Raw genomic sequence first — 19,707 nt, 5'->3', positions numbered from 1 at the left:
AAACACGAATTATTATAGTTACAGTATAGATAACCTATCCATCCACCATTATACATGAAATGTATCGAAATACCTCAATGTCTCGTCGATTTTAAGGGTTAAGGGTAGAGAGATGGTGCACCCATAACATGAAACCACGTGACACTCAGCCCACTAACCAATTCAACCAATCAAACCACACCCGTTCTGGGATTAGACATCACCAGCATCCAACTTCGCGAATTTGACGAACCTCGCAGCACAGCTACACGTCCACGCCCCCATCCCTCCCCCCTCCCCCCGCAAGCACAATGGCATCCACAAAGCCGCTCACAATGCTTTGCCGGCCATCCGCGCAGCTCCTCCTCCGCGCCTCGCGCACCTCTGCTCCCTCGCCCTGGATCCAAGCCGCCGCGGCCTTCTCAACCGCCCCAGCCCGCTACGCTACCCCCACCGGCCCTCCGCCGTCGAAATTCAGACTCGCGCGCCCGGAGCGATGGAACGAGAGCAAGACCTCGGCCCTCGATCAGGCGGGTCAGTTTTTCCTGCTCACCGAGATGGCGCGGGGCATGTATGTGGTGCTGGAGCAGTTTTTCAGACCGCCGTAAGTTCAACTCCCGAGGTTGCCATTGGGGACGCAGATGGGCATGAGGTGGATTGGGAGAGCGAATACTGATCATGTCGGGTGTAGATATACGATTTACTACCCTTTCGAGAAGGGACCAATCTCACCGAGGTTCCGTGGAGAGCACGCCCTGAGACGTTACCCGAGTGGTGAGGAGAGATGTATTGCATGCAAGCTGTGCGAAGCTGTACGTCCCTCAATCCGTTTCATAGCTATATGAACTATACTGATTGACTTCCCCCAGATCTGCCCCGCCCAAGCCATCACCATCGAAGCCGAGGAGCGTGAGGATGGTTCCCGCCGCACGACCCGCTACGACATCGACATGACGAAGTGCATCTACTGCGGCTTCTGCCAGGAGTCGTGCCCCGTCGACGCCATTGTCGAGTCGCCGAACGCCGAGTACGCCACCGAGACGAGGGAGGAGCTGCTGTACAACAAGGAGAAGCTGTTGGCGAATGGAGATAAGTGGGAGACCGAGATGGCGGCTGCGGCACGGGCGGATGCACCTTACAGATAAACGGAGCAGAAAAAGAAGAAATTTGGAGCGAATTGCGTGCGGAGGAGGGAGAATGGGCGTTGCTTGTATATAAATGGTGGTTGTTGAGGAAGGAATTACATACCGAATGTAGTAGAGTTTCATTTGTTACTTGGTGACGGCAGCGAACACTTTTATCTTACTTGGCAACATTGAACGTGAAGACTGCCCAATGTAGATGTTGGAAGCCCGTGGCTGCTTAATTATTGGCTATGTGAAAGTGGCAGAGGTCATCTATGGTCCATTTTGGATATCTTCGTTCAAAAGCGAGGTAGGTTCAAAGCCAACAAACAATAGCAAATATAGCACATCTCACAGCTAGATGATTTGTCTTGAAATCTTGGATATCGTCACTGAATAATCTATCTCTGCACCTAACCCCCAACACCTGAACCCGAGTTTGGGTCTCTCCTTCCCCATACCGAATGAATCAACATGAAGTGTCATAACCCCAGAGACGCCCACAAACATACCACTCCAGCAGAGCAGTTTAGCGAAAAGTAAATACAAGACATGAAATCATACACTCCACTCCAATACTCGTTCCTCACACCCAAAATTGCCTGCCGTCGTACAATAATGGAAGATGGAGACAACTATCCGAGTATTCGGATTTATAGAGTGAGAGGCGGACAACGCAGTCGATACCGATCAGAGTGAAATCGAAGCCCGTCTCGCAGGTATCTCTTCATCCAAATCCGAGTCATCAGAATCCGAGTCCGAGCCCGCCTTCGTAGATTTATGAGCCCCATTCGTCTTCGGCGCAGCCGGTTCATCATACTCGCTCTCCGGTACCTCCGGCCCACCAGAAGGGATAGCATTGCCAACCGAATCCACGCTCTCGGACCTACGCGCCATACGATCGCTGAGCTTCTTCGGCGAGCGGTTTGTGTCCTTCAGTTTTGGCAACCCCTGCCTTATTTGTTCTCTAGCGTCGCCGTCGGATTCTTCGTCATCTTCGGAGTTGATAGTTTCCGCGCTGATATACTTATTCTTCGTATTTTTAGTTCCTGTAGATTCCCTGAACGATTTCGCGGTAGGGTCCCGGCCGTTTGCAGATCCCAGCTTCTCCAAGAGTATCTCAACAATTTCTTGCAGCTTATGGGATTGTGCATCTGGAACCGTACTCTTGAGCGTCGTAAGCGCCAACTTGAGTGTTCTGACAGCAAAGCGCCCTTGGAATTCCTCGTCGCCAACCGTCTTCCAATTGATCTTCCCCTCCCTTTGCACCTGCGACTCCTTGATACTGCGCAGAATGACCAACTTATCATCCAAGTCCATCTGCTGCGTCTCCTTGCGAGCGAGCTTGTCGCGCCAGTTCGGAGCCACCTTGCGCGGCGTGGTGTCAAACTTATCATCGCTCTCATGCATCCGCCTCCATTTCTGGCGACACTGCAGGCGACTCCTCGTGCGGCCCATCTTCTCGCTGACCTGTTGCCAATCCACGAGCTCGATGTCATCCGCTTCATCGTCGTTGGGGCTAGACTCTATCACGCCCAGCTGCCTCATCTCCCGAAGGTGTGACACGCAAGCTGCGACTGCATCACGTAGTTGCTGCACCTCGTCGTCGTCCCAGTATACAGTAATCATGTTATCACCGCAAATAAGGTAGTTCCTCCAGCGATCACGACAGTCCTCTGGATGTCTGTTGAGCCTTTGGCCAATCTGCGTCCAGCGATTCGGCATCTGCCTATGCGCCTCCCTGAGATCCTCATCGTCCTCCGCCGACCACTTCCCGCGCGCCGTGAAGTTGTGGAATTTCCGGCGGCAGAACTTGATCAAAGACCAACGATCCCGGTCTGGGAATTCCTCGCAGACCATGTTGAACAGGTTGCGGCTGTCGGTGGCCTTGCCATGGATTAAGCGGTTCTGCTCTAGTTCGTTGATGTCGTTCATCTCGCGGTACTTGAGAAGTTGGTTCTTGATAACGGCGAGGTCGTCATCAGTCATCCTGGGGGCTGGCTTGCCATCAGCTGCGGCAGCTGCGCGTGTCGGAGTTCGAGGAGCTGCCGCGGAGCTCGCAGGTGATTTTGGTGCGGCTTTTGTCTTCTGGCCCTTCGTTACTGGAGATTTGGCTTTGAGTGACTTCTTAGATCTCTTAGAAGGCGTCTCGATAGGATCGTCGTCGACAGGGAGACGGCGTTTACGTCTGCGAGTCGTGCTGGTTGGTTCTTCACCGCCAGCATAAACACCGATTTGCGGCACCTCTTTATTGGCGACCTCCAGTATTTCTCGACTGTCTCCGGAATTGTCGGCAGGGCCGGCCTTCGCATTCTGAGGTTCGGCTACGACCAGGTCCATTGGATCTTCGACGGGGTCTGCAGGCGTGTTCTGAGATTGAGTTGGATCAAGATCCATTTCCTCGATGGGGTGGATTTGCGAGCTCTTAGGTTTGGTAGCACTGGCATCCGTTTGTTTCTCGGGAGAGTTTGATTCGGTTTCCCCCGCAGTTGGCTCCTCCGCCTGCTTGTGATTGCTTTGCCCATTTGCCATGTTGACATCGTCGTGGGTCTTTCCAGTTTTAGTGGCACTGGACGGCACATTAACTGCTGCCCAAGAGCTCGTAGGAGCTGGTTCAGGAACATTGTCCTTCGCAAGGGGCTCAGCATCGGCCGCTTTGGGACCAGTGCTGCTGCCACCACCGTCACCCCCAACTGCAGCGGCGACTGCCTGTATACTGTTACGCTTGTTCTTTGACTTGTTCTTCTTCTTTTTCGATGCCGTAGAGCTCGAAGGCGCATCTGCTGTTGGGTGTGAAGATTCAGGCACTCTATCCACAGCATCTGAACGTGGCAGTAGAACCGACGCAGCTGAGCGCAATGGCGCAGACTGCGACGAAGCCCCCCCAAGAGATTGTCGCGCAACTCCGTCGCTCATTCGATTCTTCTTCCTCTTCTGTTTCACGGACGATGTGGGATCGTTATCTTTCCCTTCACTATTCCCCCCATTCCCGGCCTTGTCTTTCTTCTTCTTCATTTTTTTGAGTTTCTTGTCGGCGCGTCGCGCGCTATCGCTTCGATCCGCGGCGCCATCCTCTGATATTCCATTGCTCATCTTCCACTTTCGTTGCGCTGAGCTATTGATCGTCTCCTCACGCGCCTCGCGACTCGGTGGAAGGGCGGGAAGAGGATAGTCGCCCTCAACCCCGCCGCGGGTGCTCGAATTGCCGTCCATGCTTGAAGAGTCCTCTTCTATTCTTTGGACCTGACTTGACTCCTGCCCCATCAATGTTTGTGCTGTTGGCAGCGAGAGTGCAGGCGCTGAGGTGAAGCTTGTGGCGCAAGTGGCGGTAGTCGGAAAGCTCAGCTCTAGAACTAAAAGTTCGAGATAACAGGGGTTTCAAAATTCATGCGGGAGCAAATCATGGGGTGGACCACTCATCCTACTAGCGCGTTCTGCGCTTCTGTGGTGGGTGTGGTCCGCAAAATGCCAAATTCAACCTCACTTTGAATTCATTTGCACTCTCGCTTTTTATTTATATTAAGCATATCAATCTCAATTGAACTTGACTTTTTTAATACTGGCCATGGTTTAATTTATATACATAATTGAAACTAGCAGTTGAAATTAATCCGCAATCATTCAAAGGGAAAATCCCCTTAAATGATACCCTTTCTCGCGCGTCAAAGTGTCAAAGCGTAACAAACAAATCTAACAAAATAAAGTTTAAAAACCAGTGAAGGATTGAAGGATCGTACTTTCACACCAAATCTACTCTGTTAATATAATTCTTGGCCTCATAAATCAACAGATTGCCTTGAATTGCTCAGACACTGTCTCCGTCAAAGCACGTGGGGTTGTTAATTACGGGTAGATTGCGTACATTGGTTGGATACCACCACTGTTCCAATGTGTTGGCAGTGCCAAGTTCCCCAAACCGCGGGTGAACATTTAGCACCATACGGAGTCCACAAAAGCTCATATTGCTCAGCCACAATATCCTTTTTCAATTACCCCTTACTAGAACCTCATTCTGGCATTGAATCGGTGTTTATGTGACTATGAAGAGCTTCTCTTAACGCATTACTCGCATCGGCAGGCGCAACCGCGATACACGCGACCCAAGAGACGATGAACCCGGCTCCGCGGTGTTGGCGATCTATCAATCGCCAGACACCTTGCCTCTTACGGACGGGACGCGTAGGAATCCAATGTCGTCTACCACAACTTGCTCTTGCTCCTGTATCTCAATCTCAGAGGAGATGGGAAACATCGAGTGGCCTCGGCGATAGCAATTCGGCCACAGAAGGTAGGATCCGGTTTCATTCATTCGCTGCCGGGATGGCCAAGCTTCCTGGGGTAAACGTGCGAGCACGTGTGGATTGCATGCGTACTTAAATCCTGAGAATTAGATATAAAAACGTTCACTATACTGAATGCAGCGGCTCAGTTGATGGGTTTGCGGCCTAAATTATGCACAATGCTAACTTAATAAAGGAACCAAGCAACTTCATGACCCTCGTAGAGGCCCGTCCAAACATGGTCGGCGCCCACGCCATGAGGAGGATGAAAGGCCCCAATCGCTACTGTCCAAAATGATAGAAGCTGCGGCAACTGCGTTTGCAAGCATAGTCGTTCTTGGTGCCGGCTTTGCATTTGGAGGCTTCTGCTATCACAAGTTCTACAAATGGCACGTGCTGCGCAAGATGCGCAAGGCCTTCGAGCCAGGAGACCCAGCACTGGTCTTGGCCGCTATGGGGAAGCAGGTCCCTGAAGCGCAACCGCCAACCACGCAAGAGGAGCAGGAAAAGAGCGACAATGAGAATCATTGGATTCGTAGAGATGAGCAGGATAAGATCGATGCAATAATAAACGGAACCGAGAAAGGCCATTATCACCTCCTTATCGGCGAGAAGGGCACTGGGAAGACATCTATGCTACTTGATGCCATGCAAAAGATCGATGGAGAGGGTATCGCCATGCTCGACGCGCATGGTGATCTCGAAATCTTCCGGATACGGCTTGGTAAGGCGCTTAACTTTGAATTCCACGAAGACTACATCGGATCCTACTTCTCGGAAAGGGGACCACGAGAAAGCACAGCGTTGCTAGATATTGAGCGCGCCTTTAACAAGCTGGATAAAGTTGCTCTGGACCGACGGATGAAAGTTGGCAGGCCAATCGTTCTTATCATCAACTCCATGCACCTTCTCAAGCCCGACACCGATGGAATGAATCTGCTTGAGCTCCTACAACAGAGGGCAGAGCAATGGGCAGCCAGCAATCTCATCACCGTTGTCTTCAACAGCGACGACTACTGGGTGTATGAGCGTCTCAAGCAGCTAGCCACACGCATGGAAGTGACGACAGTCGGCGACCTACCCAAGGACAAAGCCCTCAACGCCATCCGAATGTACCGCTCCAAGTACTTCTACGAAGACCCCGACGAGTCCATCCTCTCGCAAGTCTACGAAAGAATTGGCGGGCGCCTAACCTTCCTCAACAAAGTCGCCAAATCCGCCGACATGCTCAAGACCTGCGACGAGATCTCCGCCGTCGAAAAGCAATGGTTCCTCAACCAATGCGGCCTCCTCGGCATGGAAATGGATGACGACGTCATGGACCAGCAGAAGTACGCCTCTGCAGCCATGGTCCTAGCCCAAGCCCTCGTCGACCAAGAAGCCAACTCCGAAGGCCCTATCTACGACCCTGAACACGGCCACGACCTGCCCGCGCTCCCACTGCACAAGGCGCGCCAGGTCATGACGCGCGCGGATTTCATTCGGGAGTATGATCATATCAATGTCTTCACTATCACGTCGAGCGCGATGGTGCGCGCGGACTCGGTGCCCATGCAGCGCGCGTTTAGGGAGATTTGCGCAGAGCCGGGTTTCAGGGACTATCTCGATGCGACGCTTCAGCGTATTAACGATATTGAGAGTCTGGGTCGTACTAGGGAGCTGGTGGCGAAGGATTTGGTGTTGGGGGGGAAGTATGTTATTAGTCAGGAGAAGGGAGGGTTTGGTAAGGTGATTCAGTTGGTGATGCCACCGGAGGAGGATGAGGATGATGATAAGGAGGAGGGGAAGGGGGGGAAGAATGATAGTTGATGAGCTTTGTATAAAGACCCAGAGTGGGGTCTTTTTGGGCCCTGGGTTAGGATGGTGTGACACGACTCTATTTACTTAGATTTCCTTTTGTATTTTATAGCTTTGAGGCTTTGAGGCTTCGGCTAGTGTAGCATTTGTATATTTACTCTTCCTGTATTATCTGGATTCATTATTCCTAATCTTTAAAAATTAACCAAGCTAGGGAGGCAAAGCCTGCCGGAACAAGCAGAGCAACCAGACCAGTTCCCCGAACGCAATGGCTCCATAGCCAAGGATCTTTAGTCCTAGCCCGACATCCTTAATCATGCCGATGAGAAATGAGGAAAGCAAGAGTCCCCATCCAAGAACGAGAAAGACGAGAACCATAATATGCGCCTTCGGCCTGATGTTTCTTCTAAACATCGGGTTTCGATCCAGTTGTGCTACCAGCCTATTCCACCATAGGTAGGATCTTAGTGCAATGAGAATTACTCCAACAATTGTCCCAAGCAATACAAGAACACCGAAAAAGTCATAAAGCAGATAATGGAGATCCGAGAATCTTGTTTGCATGCTGAGCACCCCAAAAGCGAGAGATAGAGGTAAAAATATGCTTGCTAGAATGCTTAGCAAGCGGACATTCTGGGCTTCGTGCATGCCTCGAGAGACTTCGAATAGTCTCAGGTGACCTTCTAGAGTTGTCGATAGCGTGGTTATAGTTCTTATTAAGTCTGTGCAGGTCGATTGTAGCTCGACGGCGAGGCACCGGAAATCACGATAGTTGGCAGCATCCACCAGGAGTATTTTCAGCAATTCGATCAATGTATCAACCGCTCCGGACAATTCATTGATTCGCTCCTTTACCCCCTCGTAAAGGCATATATCTCTTGTGATCTCAGCCAACATGGGAGCTGTCAGCGTCGATCTGCGTGGGTCTGAAAGACCCTCCTTGTTCCTTGCATACTTGGCTTGGAGACTGTAAACCAAGTTGGTATACTCTTCGACTAGAGCATGACTATAACCAAGGAGGAGTAACTGCATTCGGACTGACGCAGAAGTGACTTGCGTGCCTAGAATCAAGTATGCTTGAATTGAGTTTCGCAGGCGTTCACAGAAGTCACTGTGGTAAGCATAGACACCTTGAGGGGAAGGCCTTTCAGATTCATGTCTTTTAAGCTGTCCTTGGTCGAATAGCAAGTCTAAGTCTTGTATCATCGACTCGGCGTCAATATAGACTAACCATTAGTAACTGTGCATGTCATATAGAAGGAAAGTACTCACAAATTGTCCGACCATCTTCTGTTGAAACAATCATACATCTTAGTCTTCGTTGAATGATTCCTGCGGCAATCGAAATGGAATCAATATAAGGAGGCTTAACAACTTTTTCCGCACCTCCTCCATGCCAAACTGCATTTCCTCCTTTCAAGGTCAACTCAAGTGAAAGTTGATAAGAGTGCGTTTCCCAGTGGATTTGTTTTGACGGCATGCCCCACTGAGATATCATCGCAGGGGAGCCAGCGAAAGAAGTCCTTTTAGAAAGTGATTATTCCCTATCATAATCGATATTTTCTCCAAAATATACAAGAACAGCATGCACTGCTTGTGTCGGTAAAGTTCTTTGGACATGATCTTTATCGATACCAGTGGCTTTTAGAACGAGCCTCGTAGGCTCTTTGGGGGAAAATGGGATGTCAAAAATCTCAAGGAAGTATTGTCCCCTGCCGAGAACTGGTTTCCAAGATTTGGTAGTATCATAAAGCTTGGATGGCTCCCACAATAGATAAAATGTTTCAAGAGCAAAATGAAAGTACGACAAGGACATGCCCTCTGGGGCAGGCATGGCGGCAAAGAAGCTTTTGAGATGTGTGACCTAGGTCCCGTGTGGCATCTCACATACTTTGGCGGCGGGAAGTCGAAATCATATTAGTGACGAGATTAGACGCGAAAAGCCACCCAAAAGCACAAGATAGTATATTCTCTGTCGAAGTTTGGGACAGGGCAGAAAGCAGATGAGGCTGCAGTTATGGGAAACCTCCATAAATAATACAGGGGTGCTTGGCCATGTGGCGCATATGCCAATTTCCTGACGAAAGCCACACCCTATGTAAACATGGCATATAAATTCCATCGGTTAGTATTGATACTCCATAAATAGACGTCAGTAACAAATCCAAAAGACTCTATTAAATTCCAAATACAAAGGGCTGATATACCACCAAAGCTAAAATACACATCCTCCCAACCACACTGAACATCAGCTCGTTCGAGCACAGACACCAAGACCACCTCATATCAGCCTGAACATATTGTCCTTCACCCCCCTCTTCATCGCCACCGCCTTCCCATTCTCATACTCCAATCCTGCAGCTCCACCCTCCCCACTGATCTCCTCTAGCTTAAGCTTCAGTTCCTCATCGAGCTCTGCGATCGTCTTGGACCTGACTTTGACCTTGACTGGCTCTGCTGGTGGTTCTGGAGTCGAGCTCTTAACCGGCTGGGTTGGTTCCTGTAGGGAAATTAGTGTCGTGCTTGGAAGTATATGGGGGACACGGGGCTGGGGGGAAAAGGGGTGTGATGAATGTCCTTACGGTTGGTTCTTTGGCAGGTTGTTCACGTGATGTGGTGCTGGAAAAGAAATAGTAGCGCACGGCGTTGATGGAGGAGTGTGGTCTTAGAGAGGAAGATGCGTGCGTTAAAGCCCTCTTCATTGCAAGACTGGATATGTATATATTGAATGGAGTCGTTTAGTTGGGGTAGATGAGAGTTTGAAGAGGTCGGGAGGCAAATACTTGTAGCGATTGATGGATAGTTGATAACAAAATGATAGTCCCGCGTAAAGTGGACCTCATATTGCGGCCCGAGTGCTCCATACAAAATCCAAAGCTCGACTCTCATATGAGCTGCTCCTATTCAAACTCATCTCATGCATGTATCATCTATCCTACCACTGTCTCGCTCTATAAATTCAATAGTATACAAAGAATAAAATAGCAACATTACGAACTTAATGAGCCTAGGCAAATCCCTCCACCAACGCGGGCTCAATCGAGATCGGGTAGTAGAAGAGCTCTGTTGGATCAACCTGCGCTTTGATCTCTTGGAGTCGTGGCAAGTTAACTCCCCAATAGGCCTTCTGGGCCGTGGCGCGATCCATCCGAGCATCTGCATAGTTGATATACATGCCCCAGTCCGACAGGTCCATATCAGCAGTAGTATTCGACACCCATCCGTCAAGAAACTCAAATCCAAGTTGTGGATATGTGCCGAATGATCTGTCGTATAACTGGATAAGAAACAGTTTATCTCGATGCGCATAGGACGTGAGTGTCGGATCTGCTTTCGAGACGGCTGAATTTTTTCCTCCGTGGATGTCAATCTGGAACCACCAGATCCGCGTCACGTTCCTTGCTGTTCCATACCAATAGTCGACAAAGTTGCTTGCAGATGTTCCATTCAACCCTTTCAATGTCAGGCTTTTAGAATAGAATGTTTCGTGCTATACTACAGTCAGAACTGCAATGGAATCTGAAGGCGATACTCACCATTTCGTACGGGTAGGTAACGTCGACTTCAGCATTAGCATAGTGCTCTATTCCGTCCATCCAGCCACCAACTTTTGCTCCAGAAATAGATCCCCCGGTTTTGTTCAGCAATGGCTCAAGCGCAACTTCAAGCCCCTCCTTATCTCCATAATACACGCCTTCAACGGAGGCCGAATGGGATGATCCAGCAAGGCGCATGTTTAACTCAGCCGGCATAGCGTTTTTGGCGTAAGACTCCAAGGCTTCTAGCCCTGCCTGTGCAGTACTCTGGTTCCAGGGCAGTTGGGCTGAACCAAGTAACATTTGCCGGAGCTTCAAACGTCTTAAATTGGTACGACGCAGCGATGCCGAAGTTTGAACCTGCCCCTAACATGGCCCAGAAAAGATCCGGGTGCTGGTTTGCAGAGCACTCGACGACAGTCGAATTTGCGAGAACGACGGTGATACCAATCACCCAGTCCAAAGCTAGCCCATGGGTGTTAGATGCCATCCCGAAGCCTCCGTGCAGGACGTGGCCAGACACTCCTACACTTTGAAGCATTAGCATAAGTTATTGCTCGGAGTTAGACTTCACTCACCCAGGACATGTTCCATGTGAGATAGCCCGATTCCCCTGTGCAAAAAGCTCTGTAGCCAAATGACCTAGCCTCGCTCCTGGCTCAACAGTGGCGATGTTTATCTCTGTATCAAGTGTGACATTATACATGTGGTCAAGCTGAATCACCAGATGCCCATCCTCTCCTCCTAGGCCCAACGATGCATATGAATGGCCGCCTGCCTTCGGAGTCACTTTGAAACCATGCTCTGCGCCGCAAGAGACAGCCAGCTGGATGTGCTCTGTTGTCGTCGGCACCGCTATGGCAGCTGGTGTATACTCCAATCGCTCATTGAAAGGTGAGGCGTAGACATCCCAATCATCGGCGTCAGACTCATAGAATGGGACTTTTGCAGTTTCAAGGCAATCCCCCAATGCTGTCGTGTTTCTTTCTGTGCCTCTCTGTGCAACCGCAACCGCAACCGCAAAACTAAGACACAGCAGGGCTAATGAACGCATAATGTTAAAAAACCTGGCAATTATTCCATAAGTTTAAAGCTAGACTGACATCGCCTTGTTAGTCTTCAGAGCCGTAGCCGCGTTTGCACTTTTCATAGGAGGCCCTGGAGCGGCTGGAAACGTGTGAGGGCAGCAAAGATATGAGAACGAAAGTCGAAGTAAGCATGCCTACTTATGGCCAGAGGCGACGGAGGCCGCGCCCTTCTTATGAACACTGTACAAGGTCCTGTTCGCGGCCGATCGCCGACGAGTTGTGTTTTTCTGCATGATGAATACATATCACCGATGGCAGCTCGTAATATATCAGTCCGCAATATTCTGTTTCATTGTTATAGTTTCTGGCATTAGTTCCATGATTTAAACCCCACCGGGGTTCCAACTACTATAATACTATTCCAAATTAACCGTAGTTGAACTGCCGTCGTTGAATTAACCGCCACTGAATTAACCGCCACTGAATTAGCCGCAACCCCATTCAAGCCTTGACCTGATGGGTGCTCGACGAAAATGATGCCGTTTAAGGATGCGCCGCCATAAGCGGATACTCACATACGGGACTTTGTACCGCCCTTGCGGCGCGGCGGTCCGTTATGGGCAGATCTTAATGCGATTAATATGGGCCCATAGATAGGTGGCCAGGATTACCTGACGGCACTTGCAGGCGGCACTGAAGCATATGGATATCGCTGTTGCGGCTGGGAAGGGGAAAGAGATGTGCAGGCGGGGCGGACACAGGGTTGACGCGGGGAATAACATGTGCAACATGTTGTGATATATTCAATTGGTTGGTATCTCTCTATTTGCAAATAGCTGTTGTCCAATGCTATGTGTGTGGGCTTTATGTGCCTCACATAAGAGTTCAGTAGTCTGAGCTGACCGGCACTACCAAACCTTCTCCCAAGACCGCAGGAGTCTATACTTCTTATATTCCAGTCTCGGAATACCCGAAGCCTCGTTTGTTCAGACGCTCTCCCACACCCCGTCTCGAACCGAGTTCCTCCATCGTCTGGCGTCTGGCTATGATGAGCCAACTCGTAGGCAAGACGATGACTGCCGTGATCACTGTCATATCGAATCCATAATCATCCTCTCTTTCAATCTCCCATCTCCTCATCCGTACTGCTTTCCCTATACCCGTACCCCGCCACAAACCCATCAGGATCAATTATCGGTCCCAGACCAGTTTTACTAGCCGTCATCCACTCCCTGAGTTGCTGCTTGTCGATCTTGACTTTCTGCACATCTCCCTTCCCCCTCGCAGCCGCAACAGCGATGTTCATATGCTTCAGCGCCGTGAGGCAATCTTCTACGCAAATCCATGTACCCGCACTAATATCATCCAAGCTCACTACCTTGGTTTTCTTCTTCTCCATGTCTCCTACGTCCAGGAGGTAGCGGGCTACTTCGCCGCTCCAGTATTTGATGTAACTCATCTTTCCCAGGTCAGAGATGGGTTTCTCGGGGCCGCCTATGATTTTCTCGCGTCGTGAGATCTCGTAGGATACAGCGATCAGTAGGGAGCCGAGACCTTTGTGCTGCCATGGCGGGAACACGAGGATGCAGGCGAGATTGTTGTTATCCCACGACATCTTCTCCTTGCTAAAGAACCCGATGACTTGCTCTTCGTGTGTCGTAGGGTTCGCGTGCACGAGCAGCAGGTAGGTGAACCCGGTAACATCGAAGAAGACGGACTTGTTATCGAGGAATAGCTTCGCAAATAGGCACAGATTTTGACAATATAACTATAGTTCAAAGTCAGCTCAATTCTCCCCAAAACAGCCGTAACAGGAGCACCCACAGAATCGACTTCCCCATCCACCTCCCAGACACTCCACCCACTGTTCCCATGACTGTATATCTTCCTCCCTGGTATCATTGGCGCCGGCCCCCCTCTCCTCCTCTCACACGCCTTTCCATGCCCAACCCATCCCATCAACTCCTTGCTATACTTGAAGCAATGCTTACACACATAAAGCCGCTCCAGCATCTCCTTCTCCTCCACCACCTCCCTCCCCACTATCTCCTTAACATGGCGACTCGGATACCACGCCCTAAATAGTATATCGCCCAGCACAACATTATCCACATTCCTCTCCAGCGTCGGCGCAGCCGCAGCTGAAGGTTTCGACGTCGACGAGCTCAGCGATGGTGTGAGCGACACCGCGCGCCTAGCCGTCGCAGTCGGCATAGCTCTCGTCTTTCTGCTTCTCCTCTCTGGCTTCAGCGGTATCGGTGACGGGGCCGAGGCTGACGATGACACATATGCAGGCTGCTCCTTACGCTTCTCCCTCACTGGTTTCGCAGGTTTGTCAGGCTCCGTCGTTGCCGTCGCATTTTGCGCCCCCGCCGTTCCCGTTGTAGTCGCATTCGCCGCCGTCACACTGCGGGTGGTTCTTGGTGCGGGCGGCGGAGCGGTGCCGCCGCGTTTACGTTTTATCGGCGCCATATTTGTGGGCCAGGGTGGTAGGGAATCGTGCTACATGAGATGAGATTTGGGGTTCTTGTGAGCGACGATGTCGCGGTAAGTGGAAAGGTGGGTTATGGGGGGAGTCATTTATTTGGGAGGGCAGTTAGGTATGCTTTCTCCTCTCTGGGGAAGTCGCTGCGCGATTGAGGGACTGTTTGGACCCTGACAGGTAATGGGGCAGTCGCGTACCTGTTGGTATTTGGTGAGGTACATTTTGTTTCTGGCGCGCAAGGCTGTTATGTGAGGGTTCAGCCTTGTTTGTTTTGAACGAGTTAACATGCCATTGATATCAATTGGCATAGAACGGTTCTAGAAAAGATTCTTTTATATCAGACTGTGAATATACAAACTGAAGCATCATGCTTATCGCCTTTCCTCAATGATGCTTGACGAATGACACACTTTCTCACAAGGCTGCGTGCAAGATTATGTAGATCTTTGGAAGCAAAATACAATGATTATCGAAGGGAAAGCTCTAAATCCATTACTACACTCCTTCGCGCCAACACGACGCGGTATGCATGAAACTAAAAGTGCCGGTTGGGAGTGACGCCTCTATAACTATCCTCGATCACCCCTCCTATCCGGCCGGATTGAATAGCAAGACAATACAGGTTGATGAAGTGTAATTATCCTCGTCCTCGCTGTGCGCGTTGTTCCCGAAAACCGTTCGACCCATCGTACATCCATCGCCTTTCCCTTCCCCGCCCAAAATAAACCATCTTACATGCCCTCAAACTCACCACCCAGATCGTCCTCGTCCAAATCTCCGTCTTGGATCTCCTTTGCCATCTCGCGCTCGCGCTCGCGTGCCTCTTGTGCGTTCTTCAGCTCGAGCCTATGCTGGTTCATTGGGAAGCGCATTGCCTATTATTGTCAGTAAATGGTCATCGATATTGAAGGGAAATAGCCGTACCTTGATACTCTCGTCGTGAAGGGCAAGGCACGCACGAATACGGTCATGGAAAGCCTCCCCAGGTTCCCTTGTTGCGTAAACATCGCCAATCTCCTTGCTCTTCATGAAACCTCTCTCGCGGTCCAGTGTAGCTTCTATAACACCATCCCTAATGGCCTTAGCAACGATGTACTCGGCCGACTCCTCGCTTCCCAAATGAAGGCGAATGCAGATGTCGCGGAGAGAAATGCGCGAGTACGACAGAGACATCATGCGAATTCCTGTCTTGATAACATTCTGTCTGAGTCTAAGAATCAATGTATATGTGCCGTCACGTCGGAAAGTATCGCTATGTTGCTTGATCGAGCTCTCGAAATCAACGAGGTTGCCAACACGGACGGCTTGTACGAGTAATAAGTATGGAGCAAGGGCCCTCTCGAGGCTTGCCATGCTGAAGGTAGCTCTCTCTGGAATATCTCCCATGAGTAACTCCACGACAAGAAGGAGCTTTGTTGCAGTTTGGGTGAAACCAGCTGCGCTTGGACTCGATGGGGCCTTGCGGGTTGCAGCCGTCAGGTGCTCGTGTGCCTCAGTATAACGGAGCTGAATCGCGCGAATTCGTCCCAGATAGTATAGATATCTCGCAACCTGGTTGTTCGATGCGTTTTCGGGGAATTTCGTGTGGGATACCAAGAGATCGGCTTGAGTGATGTGCGACGTTGAAAGGTAGTTGCGGAGCAGAAGAACGATGACCGTAGCTTGTGTGTCGATATCCTTTCTGAGAACAGCAGTTCGAAGAGCTGCGAGAAGAGCTGGGCGGAGAGATACGACTGGCGAGTTCGGCGACGGTGGTAGCGGCTGCAGCTGTTCGGCAAACAGCGAGAAGTAGAAGTAAGCCCGAGCAGCTAACGAATCCAGTGTGCGACGGTTGAGAGTGTGTATTTGCTCGGCCAGCTGAGAAGAGAATTTCGCTCCCTTCTGGGTCTCCTTCTGGTCTGCAAACAGGACCTGAACCAGAATACCCAGGAACACATCGATCTCTGGGATGATCTCCTTGGCCTCTTTCTTCGATCCATTCTTCGCCTTGACGTCACCATCAACATCCATATCAGATGATGTCTGCCTACTAAACGTAGCATTCTCCTTATTCAAAGCAGCCAGCAGGTTCTTTGCTACGGAGCTTGATGCAGGGTATGTCTCGGTAATGACTTGTGCAAGGACATCGGCGCTCAGGTGTTTGCGGATTGTAGAAATTGATCGGAGAGCTCTCAGGGTGAAACGAGCATCGAATAGTGCCACAGCCTTCTCTAATAACGCAAAGTCGTTCTTGATATCTGTTGATGAGGCTCATGGTTAGCTTCAAGGCTGGGGTCATCGTACAAACGCTTCACTTACTTGAGATCGTCAGAGCTATCGGGTCCACCTCGGCCTCTACTTCACTTGTTGCAGTCTCCTCGTCCATTGCCACGTCTCCTTCAGCATCTGGAGGTGGTGGCGCCGATAGCTTTGAAGCTTTCGATGGAGGCACAACGACCGTCATCTCGTCGTCGCCCTGGTTCACTTTCTTGCCCTTGCCGCCCTTCTTCGATGCTGGAGCATCGTCTTTCATCTCGATATCCTGTGTTCCATTCTCGACTGGATCATTGCCGTTTGTGTGAGGGGTTTTGCTGGGCATGTCGTTGTTGTCGTCAGGAGTGTGTCGAGCACGTTGACGTTGGATTTCGGGCGCGTCTCGCGAGAGAGCTCGTCGTTTGTGAGTTGTTGAGAGAACTCCAGATGTGAATTAGATTACAAACGGGAAGGCTTGTCTTGGGCCGTGTTTGTTTATGTTCTGTGGTCGTTGGTTGGTCGGGTTCAGATGGGATTCAGTTAAGACAGTCTTCCGTTGATGCTTGAGGTAATCGCCAGGCAAGGTAGCTTCGTAGCCTTTGAAGTTAGGCGGCTCCGACCAGAAGCGAGAGAGATGGACCAGGCTGCTGACGTGACGACAAGTCACAAGGGTTCCCCAACAACCAAAAGTACTCTCTCTACTACCAAAAACCACAACACGACTCAATTATCACGTGAAAATTGTATTACAAAGTAAACAATCAGATGTCGTATTTAGATAATCTACAATGTATCAATTTGGCTAGATTGTTAATCACGGGATTCACTTGTTCTTGTCACTTGTCTCGCTGAATTCCCCGATGTATGACAAGTGAGTGGCAAAAGAACTTCGGAGTCACAATCCCCAAATCGGCGGAGTCAGCGAGCGGCAGTGGAGCCTTATAACCCCCGCATGTCGACAACCGCAGCTCTCCAGCGTTAACCAACATTACATTCTTCACATTTCAACATATACATCTCCTGAAATCTACTTGTAAAATGTCAGAAACCGACCGTCGGTCACTACAACAAAGGTATGCTTGCCGGAACCTTCTATCGGAACCTTCTATCACCCGCCACCAAATACTTACTGGATGCAAGTCTCACCGCCGCAAACCGACACTTCTCGCCATAGAAACAAACAAGACCTCTTATGTCTCCTCATCCTGGAGTGCCCATAGCTTCTTGGGACTTCGGTCCCTGTATCGAACTGCTTCTGCAGGGCGTGAAGTCCGACAACACTGGCTCATCGCCGCGGCTGAACAATGCCTCCTCGACAAACATACCTGGTAGAAACCAAGACGTTGCCACCACCGGAAGCACTCCAAGTCTAGGGAATTTCGATGCCATTTTCAAGCACCTAGGCACCGAGGCTATCGATATACCCATCAAAGCAAACCATCCATCATCTTCAGACGAAACGTCTGAAGATGTAGGCTCATACTCTACCGCGGCCTCCACACCGCCGGACGAAGAACCGAGATATTTTGACTTGTGCATGATGCCTAGGGCGGTCGGAGCGAATGAAGATATTCAAAATTACAAAACAAAACTGGGACTGAATAATAATGCACAAAATAAACTGAAGAAAGTCACCCTGCCCAACGGAGAAAAACAGCAGCCAAACAATTCCGTGTCAACGACCGAACTATATCGTCAGCTTAAGGCCGCCCGAAGATTGGACTCGACCGTTCCACTCCCAAGTTTCGGATGGGTGCCGGATGCCCTGCCTACCACGCCGGTACGGAGAAGTGAGCGCATACTTAACAAAGCCAAGAAGTCCACAGCTATAGTTGACGTCCATGCGACACCAACACATTTTTCAACAGCACGAGCTGCTGCAATCAGCACGCATAAGTCAGTCGGCCGTCGCCAGAGCTTACCTGCAGATACTCCGCGTATTCTGCTGGATCCCAAAGTGATAAGACCTCTGCTTTATGCGTCTCATGATACGAAGAAGCTTAGAATTGCTGAAAAGCTCATGCTAAGATTCGGGCCAACATCGAGTACGATTGAGGGCGACCTTATCCGCGCTATGGGCCATGTTGGCGGCAATGAACGTCCAGATGGCATCCATGTGTTCGTTGATAGCTCCAACATCGCCATCGGATTTGCAGAGGCGCTCAAAAGAGCACGGGGAATGGACAAAAATGAATTTACGAAATTACCACCACTGGCATACCATTCGCTGGCCTTGATCATGGAACGTGGTCGAGGTGTCGCGAAACGGGTTCTGGTGGGGTCCAGTCGCGATAACGTGCGATTGGATTACATGTACGAAGCAGCCCAGTGCGGCTATGAAGTTTCAGCGCTCGAGCGCGTGGAGAAGTTCAAGGAGGCGAAAGAGTCGGATATTGAAAAATATAAGCGGCTAGGAAGAGCCAATGGAAACAACACGTCTTCCGGTAGCGGCGGCGAGGCTCCTCTCAACGCCTTTAAAACGGTTACTGAGCAAGGCGTGGACGAGATTCTCCATATGAAGATGCTGGAAAGCATGGTTGATACGGATTATCCTTCCACAATGGTCGTCGCCACTGGAGACGCCGCCGTGGCGGAGTACTCCTCTGGCTTTCTCAGGAACGTCGAAAGGGCTCTTGAGCGGGGATGGAAAGTTGAGCTCGTCGCTTGGAAGCGTAGTATAAGCTACGCCTACCGCGACAAGGCATTTGCAAAGAAGTGGGCGGGGCAGTTCACGATAGTGGAACTCGATGACTTCCAGGAGGAGTTGTTGGGGATCTATACGAAAGGCCCGCGCACTTTTGATGCGTCGAATTTTGTGTAGCTCGGGGCTCCTGTGTCATATTTTTTACAACACACAGCGAGCGATCTGCTGCAGTGATTTGATTTACTCGTCGGCTGCTGTAATATGCGCGGATGGGTTGTTGGATTTATACTGTATGATATAGCAGATTATGGCATTGGCTGGGACCAGGCATGAGAGCATTGATGATTGTATTTTTGGAGGATTTCCCTTCACAGCGTCTACTTGCTTTTTGTAGGATTTTACTTTACAGCGTCTGATACATATTGAATGGATCCAATCATTGGCAAGCGGAAAGTTTGGGTGGTGCAATAGTAGTATAGAAAATTCTATGACACTGTGTGTACCGCAAAATTATCTCTTTAGAAATTCTTCTAATATTTTGTGTGATTGATAAATTTTTGAGTCATTGTTATTTTAACATGGAAATCTTCATATATTTAATA

The 19,707-nt window shown here is 50.1% G+C and overlaps 9 protein-coding genes across 9 annotated transcripts; 3 read left to right on the top strand and 6 right to left on the bottom strand.

Moving 5' to 3' along the window:
* The first annotated feature begins 224 nt into the window (after positions 1-224).
* Positions 225-1,463, top strand: VE01_08461 (uncharacterized protein). The gene is made up of 3 exons (XM_018277884.2): positions 225-583; positions 671-791; positions 849-1,463. The coding sequence occupies exons 1-3, from the start codon at positions 291-293 to the stop codon at positions 1,122-1,124; spliced, it is 690 nt and encodes a 229-aa protein (XP_018127032.1). The 5' UTR covers positions 225-290; the 3' UTR covers positions 1,125-1,463.
* Positions 1,386-4,469, bottom strand: REB1 (RNA polymerase I enhancer binding protein). The gene has a single exon (XM_018277883.2). It carries the CDS (start codon positions 4,365-4,367, stop codon positions 1,794-1,796), a length of 2,574 nt encoding a protein of 857 aa, XP_018127033.2. The 5' UTR covers positions 4,368-4,469; the 3' UTR covers positions 1,386-1,793.
* A 406-nt stretch (positions 4,470-4,875) lies between these two features.
* On the top strand, positions 4,876-7,324 carry VE01_08459 (uncharacterized protein). Its single transcript, XM_018277882.2, has 2 exons — positions 4,876-5,391; positions 5,580-7,324. Exons 1-2 carry the CDS (start codon positions 5,214-5,216, stop codon positions 7,190-7,192), a joined length of 1,791 nt encoding a protein of 596 aa, XP_018127080.2. The 5' UTR covers positions 4,876-5,213; the 3' UTR covers positions 7,193-7,324.
* VE01_08458 (uncharacterized protein) lies at positions 7,277-9,247 on the bottom strand. Its single transcript, XM_059463965.1, has 2 exons — positions 8,453-9,247; positions 7,277-8,406 (listed from the first exon to the last, which is right to left on the bottom strand). Exons 1-2 carry the CDS (start codon positions 8,676-8,678, stop codon positions 7,391-7,393), a joined length of 1,242 nt encoding a protein of 413 aa, XP_059319405.1. The 5' UTR covers positions 8,679-9,247; the 3' UTR covers positions 7,277-7,390.
* Positions 9,248-9,352: 105 nt separating this feature from the next.
* On the bottom strand, positions 9,353-9,962 carry VE01_08457 (uncharacterized protein). The gene is made up of 2 exons (XM_018277880.2): positions 9,763-9,962; positions 9,353-9,680 (listed from the first exon to the last, which is right to left on the bottom strand). The coding sequence occupies exons 1-2, from the start codon at positions 9,880-9,882 to the stop codon at positions 9,462-9,464; spliced, it is 339 nt and encodes a 112-aa protein (XP_018127072.1). The 5' UTR covers positions 9,883-9,962; the 3' UTR covers positions 9,353-9,461.
* VE01_08456 (uncharacterized protein) lies at positions 9,955-12,095 on the bottom strand. The gene is made up of 4 exons (XM_059463964.1): positions 11,820-12,095; positions 11,295-11,757; positions 10,717-11,246; positions 9,955-10,670 (listed from the first exon to the last, which is right to left on the bottom strand). The coding sequence occupies exons 3-4, from the start codon at positions 11,017-11,019 to the stop codon at positions 10,188-10,190; spliced, it is 786 nt and encodes a 261-aa protein (XP_059319404.1). The 5' UTR covers positions 11,020-11,246; positions 11,295-11,757; positions 11,820-12,095; the 3' UTR covers positions 9,955-10,187.
* Positions 12,096-12,108: 13 nt separating this feature from the next.
* On the bottom strand, positions 12,109-14,406 carry VE01_08455 (uncharacterized protein). Its single transcript, XM_018277878.2, has 2 exons — positions 13,569-14,406; positions 12,109-13,512 (listed from the first exon to the last, which is right to left on the bottom strand). The coding sequence occupies exons 1-2, from the start codon at positions 14,214-14,216 to the stop codon at positions 12,865-12,867; spliced, it is 1,296 nt and encodes a 431-aa protein (XP_018127074.1). The 5' UTR covers positions 14,217-14,406; the 3' UTR covers positions 12,109-12,864.
* Positions 14,407-14,607: 201 nt separating this feature from the next.
* Positions 14,608-17,195, bottom strand: RPN3 (26S proteasome non-ATPase regulatory subunit). The gene is made up of 3 exons (XM_018277877.2): positions 16,528-17,195; positions 15,154-16,466; positions 14,608-15,104 (listed from the first exon to the last, which is right to left on the bottom strand). The coding sequence occupies exons 1-3, from the start codon at positions 16,805-16,807 to the stop codon at positions 14,961-14,963; spliced, it is 1,737 nt and encodes a 578-aa protein (XP_018127073.1). The 5' UTR covers positions 16,808-17,195; the 3' UTR covers positions 14,608-14,960.
* VE01_08453 (uncharacterized protein) lies at positions 17,168-19,706 on the top strand. The gene is made up of 2 exons (XM_018277876.2): positions 17,168-17,534; positions 17,602-19,706. The coding sequence occupies exon 2, from the start codon at positions 17,654-17,656 to the stop codon at positions 19,280-19,282; it is 1,629 nt and encodes a 542-aa protein (XP_018127076.1). The 5' UTR covers positions 17,168-17,534; positions 17,602-17,653; the 3' UTR covers positions 19,283-19,706.
* Position 19,707: the final 1 nt, after the last annotated feature.

This window comes from Pseudogymnoascus verrucosus (genome assembly GCF_001662655.1).
Source record: "Pseudogymnoascus verrucosus strain UAMH 10579 unplaced genomic scaffold scaffold_50, whole genome shotgun sequence".
In the NCBI taxonomy this organism is placed as follows: domain Eukaryota; kingdom Fungi; phylum Ascomycota; class Leotiomycetes; order Thelebolales; family Thelebolaceae; genus Pseudogymnoascus; species Pseudogymnoascus verrucosus.
The sequence above is the reverse complement of the archived record's forward strand: the minus strand, read 5'-3'. Positions and strand labels throughout refer to the sequence as shown.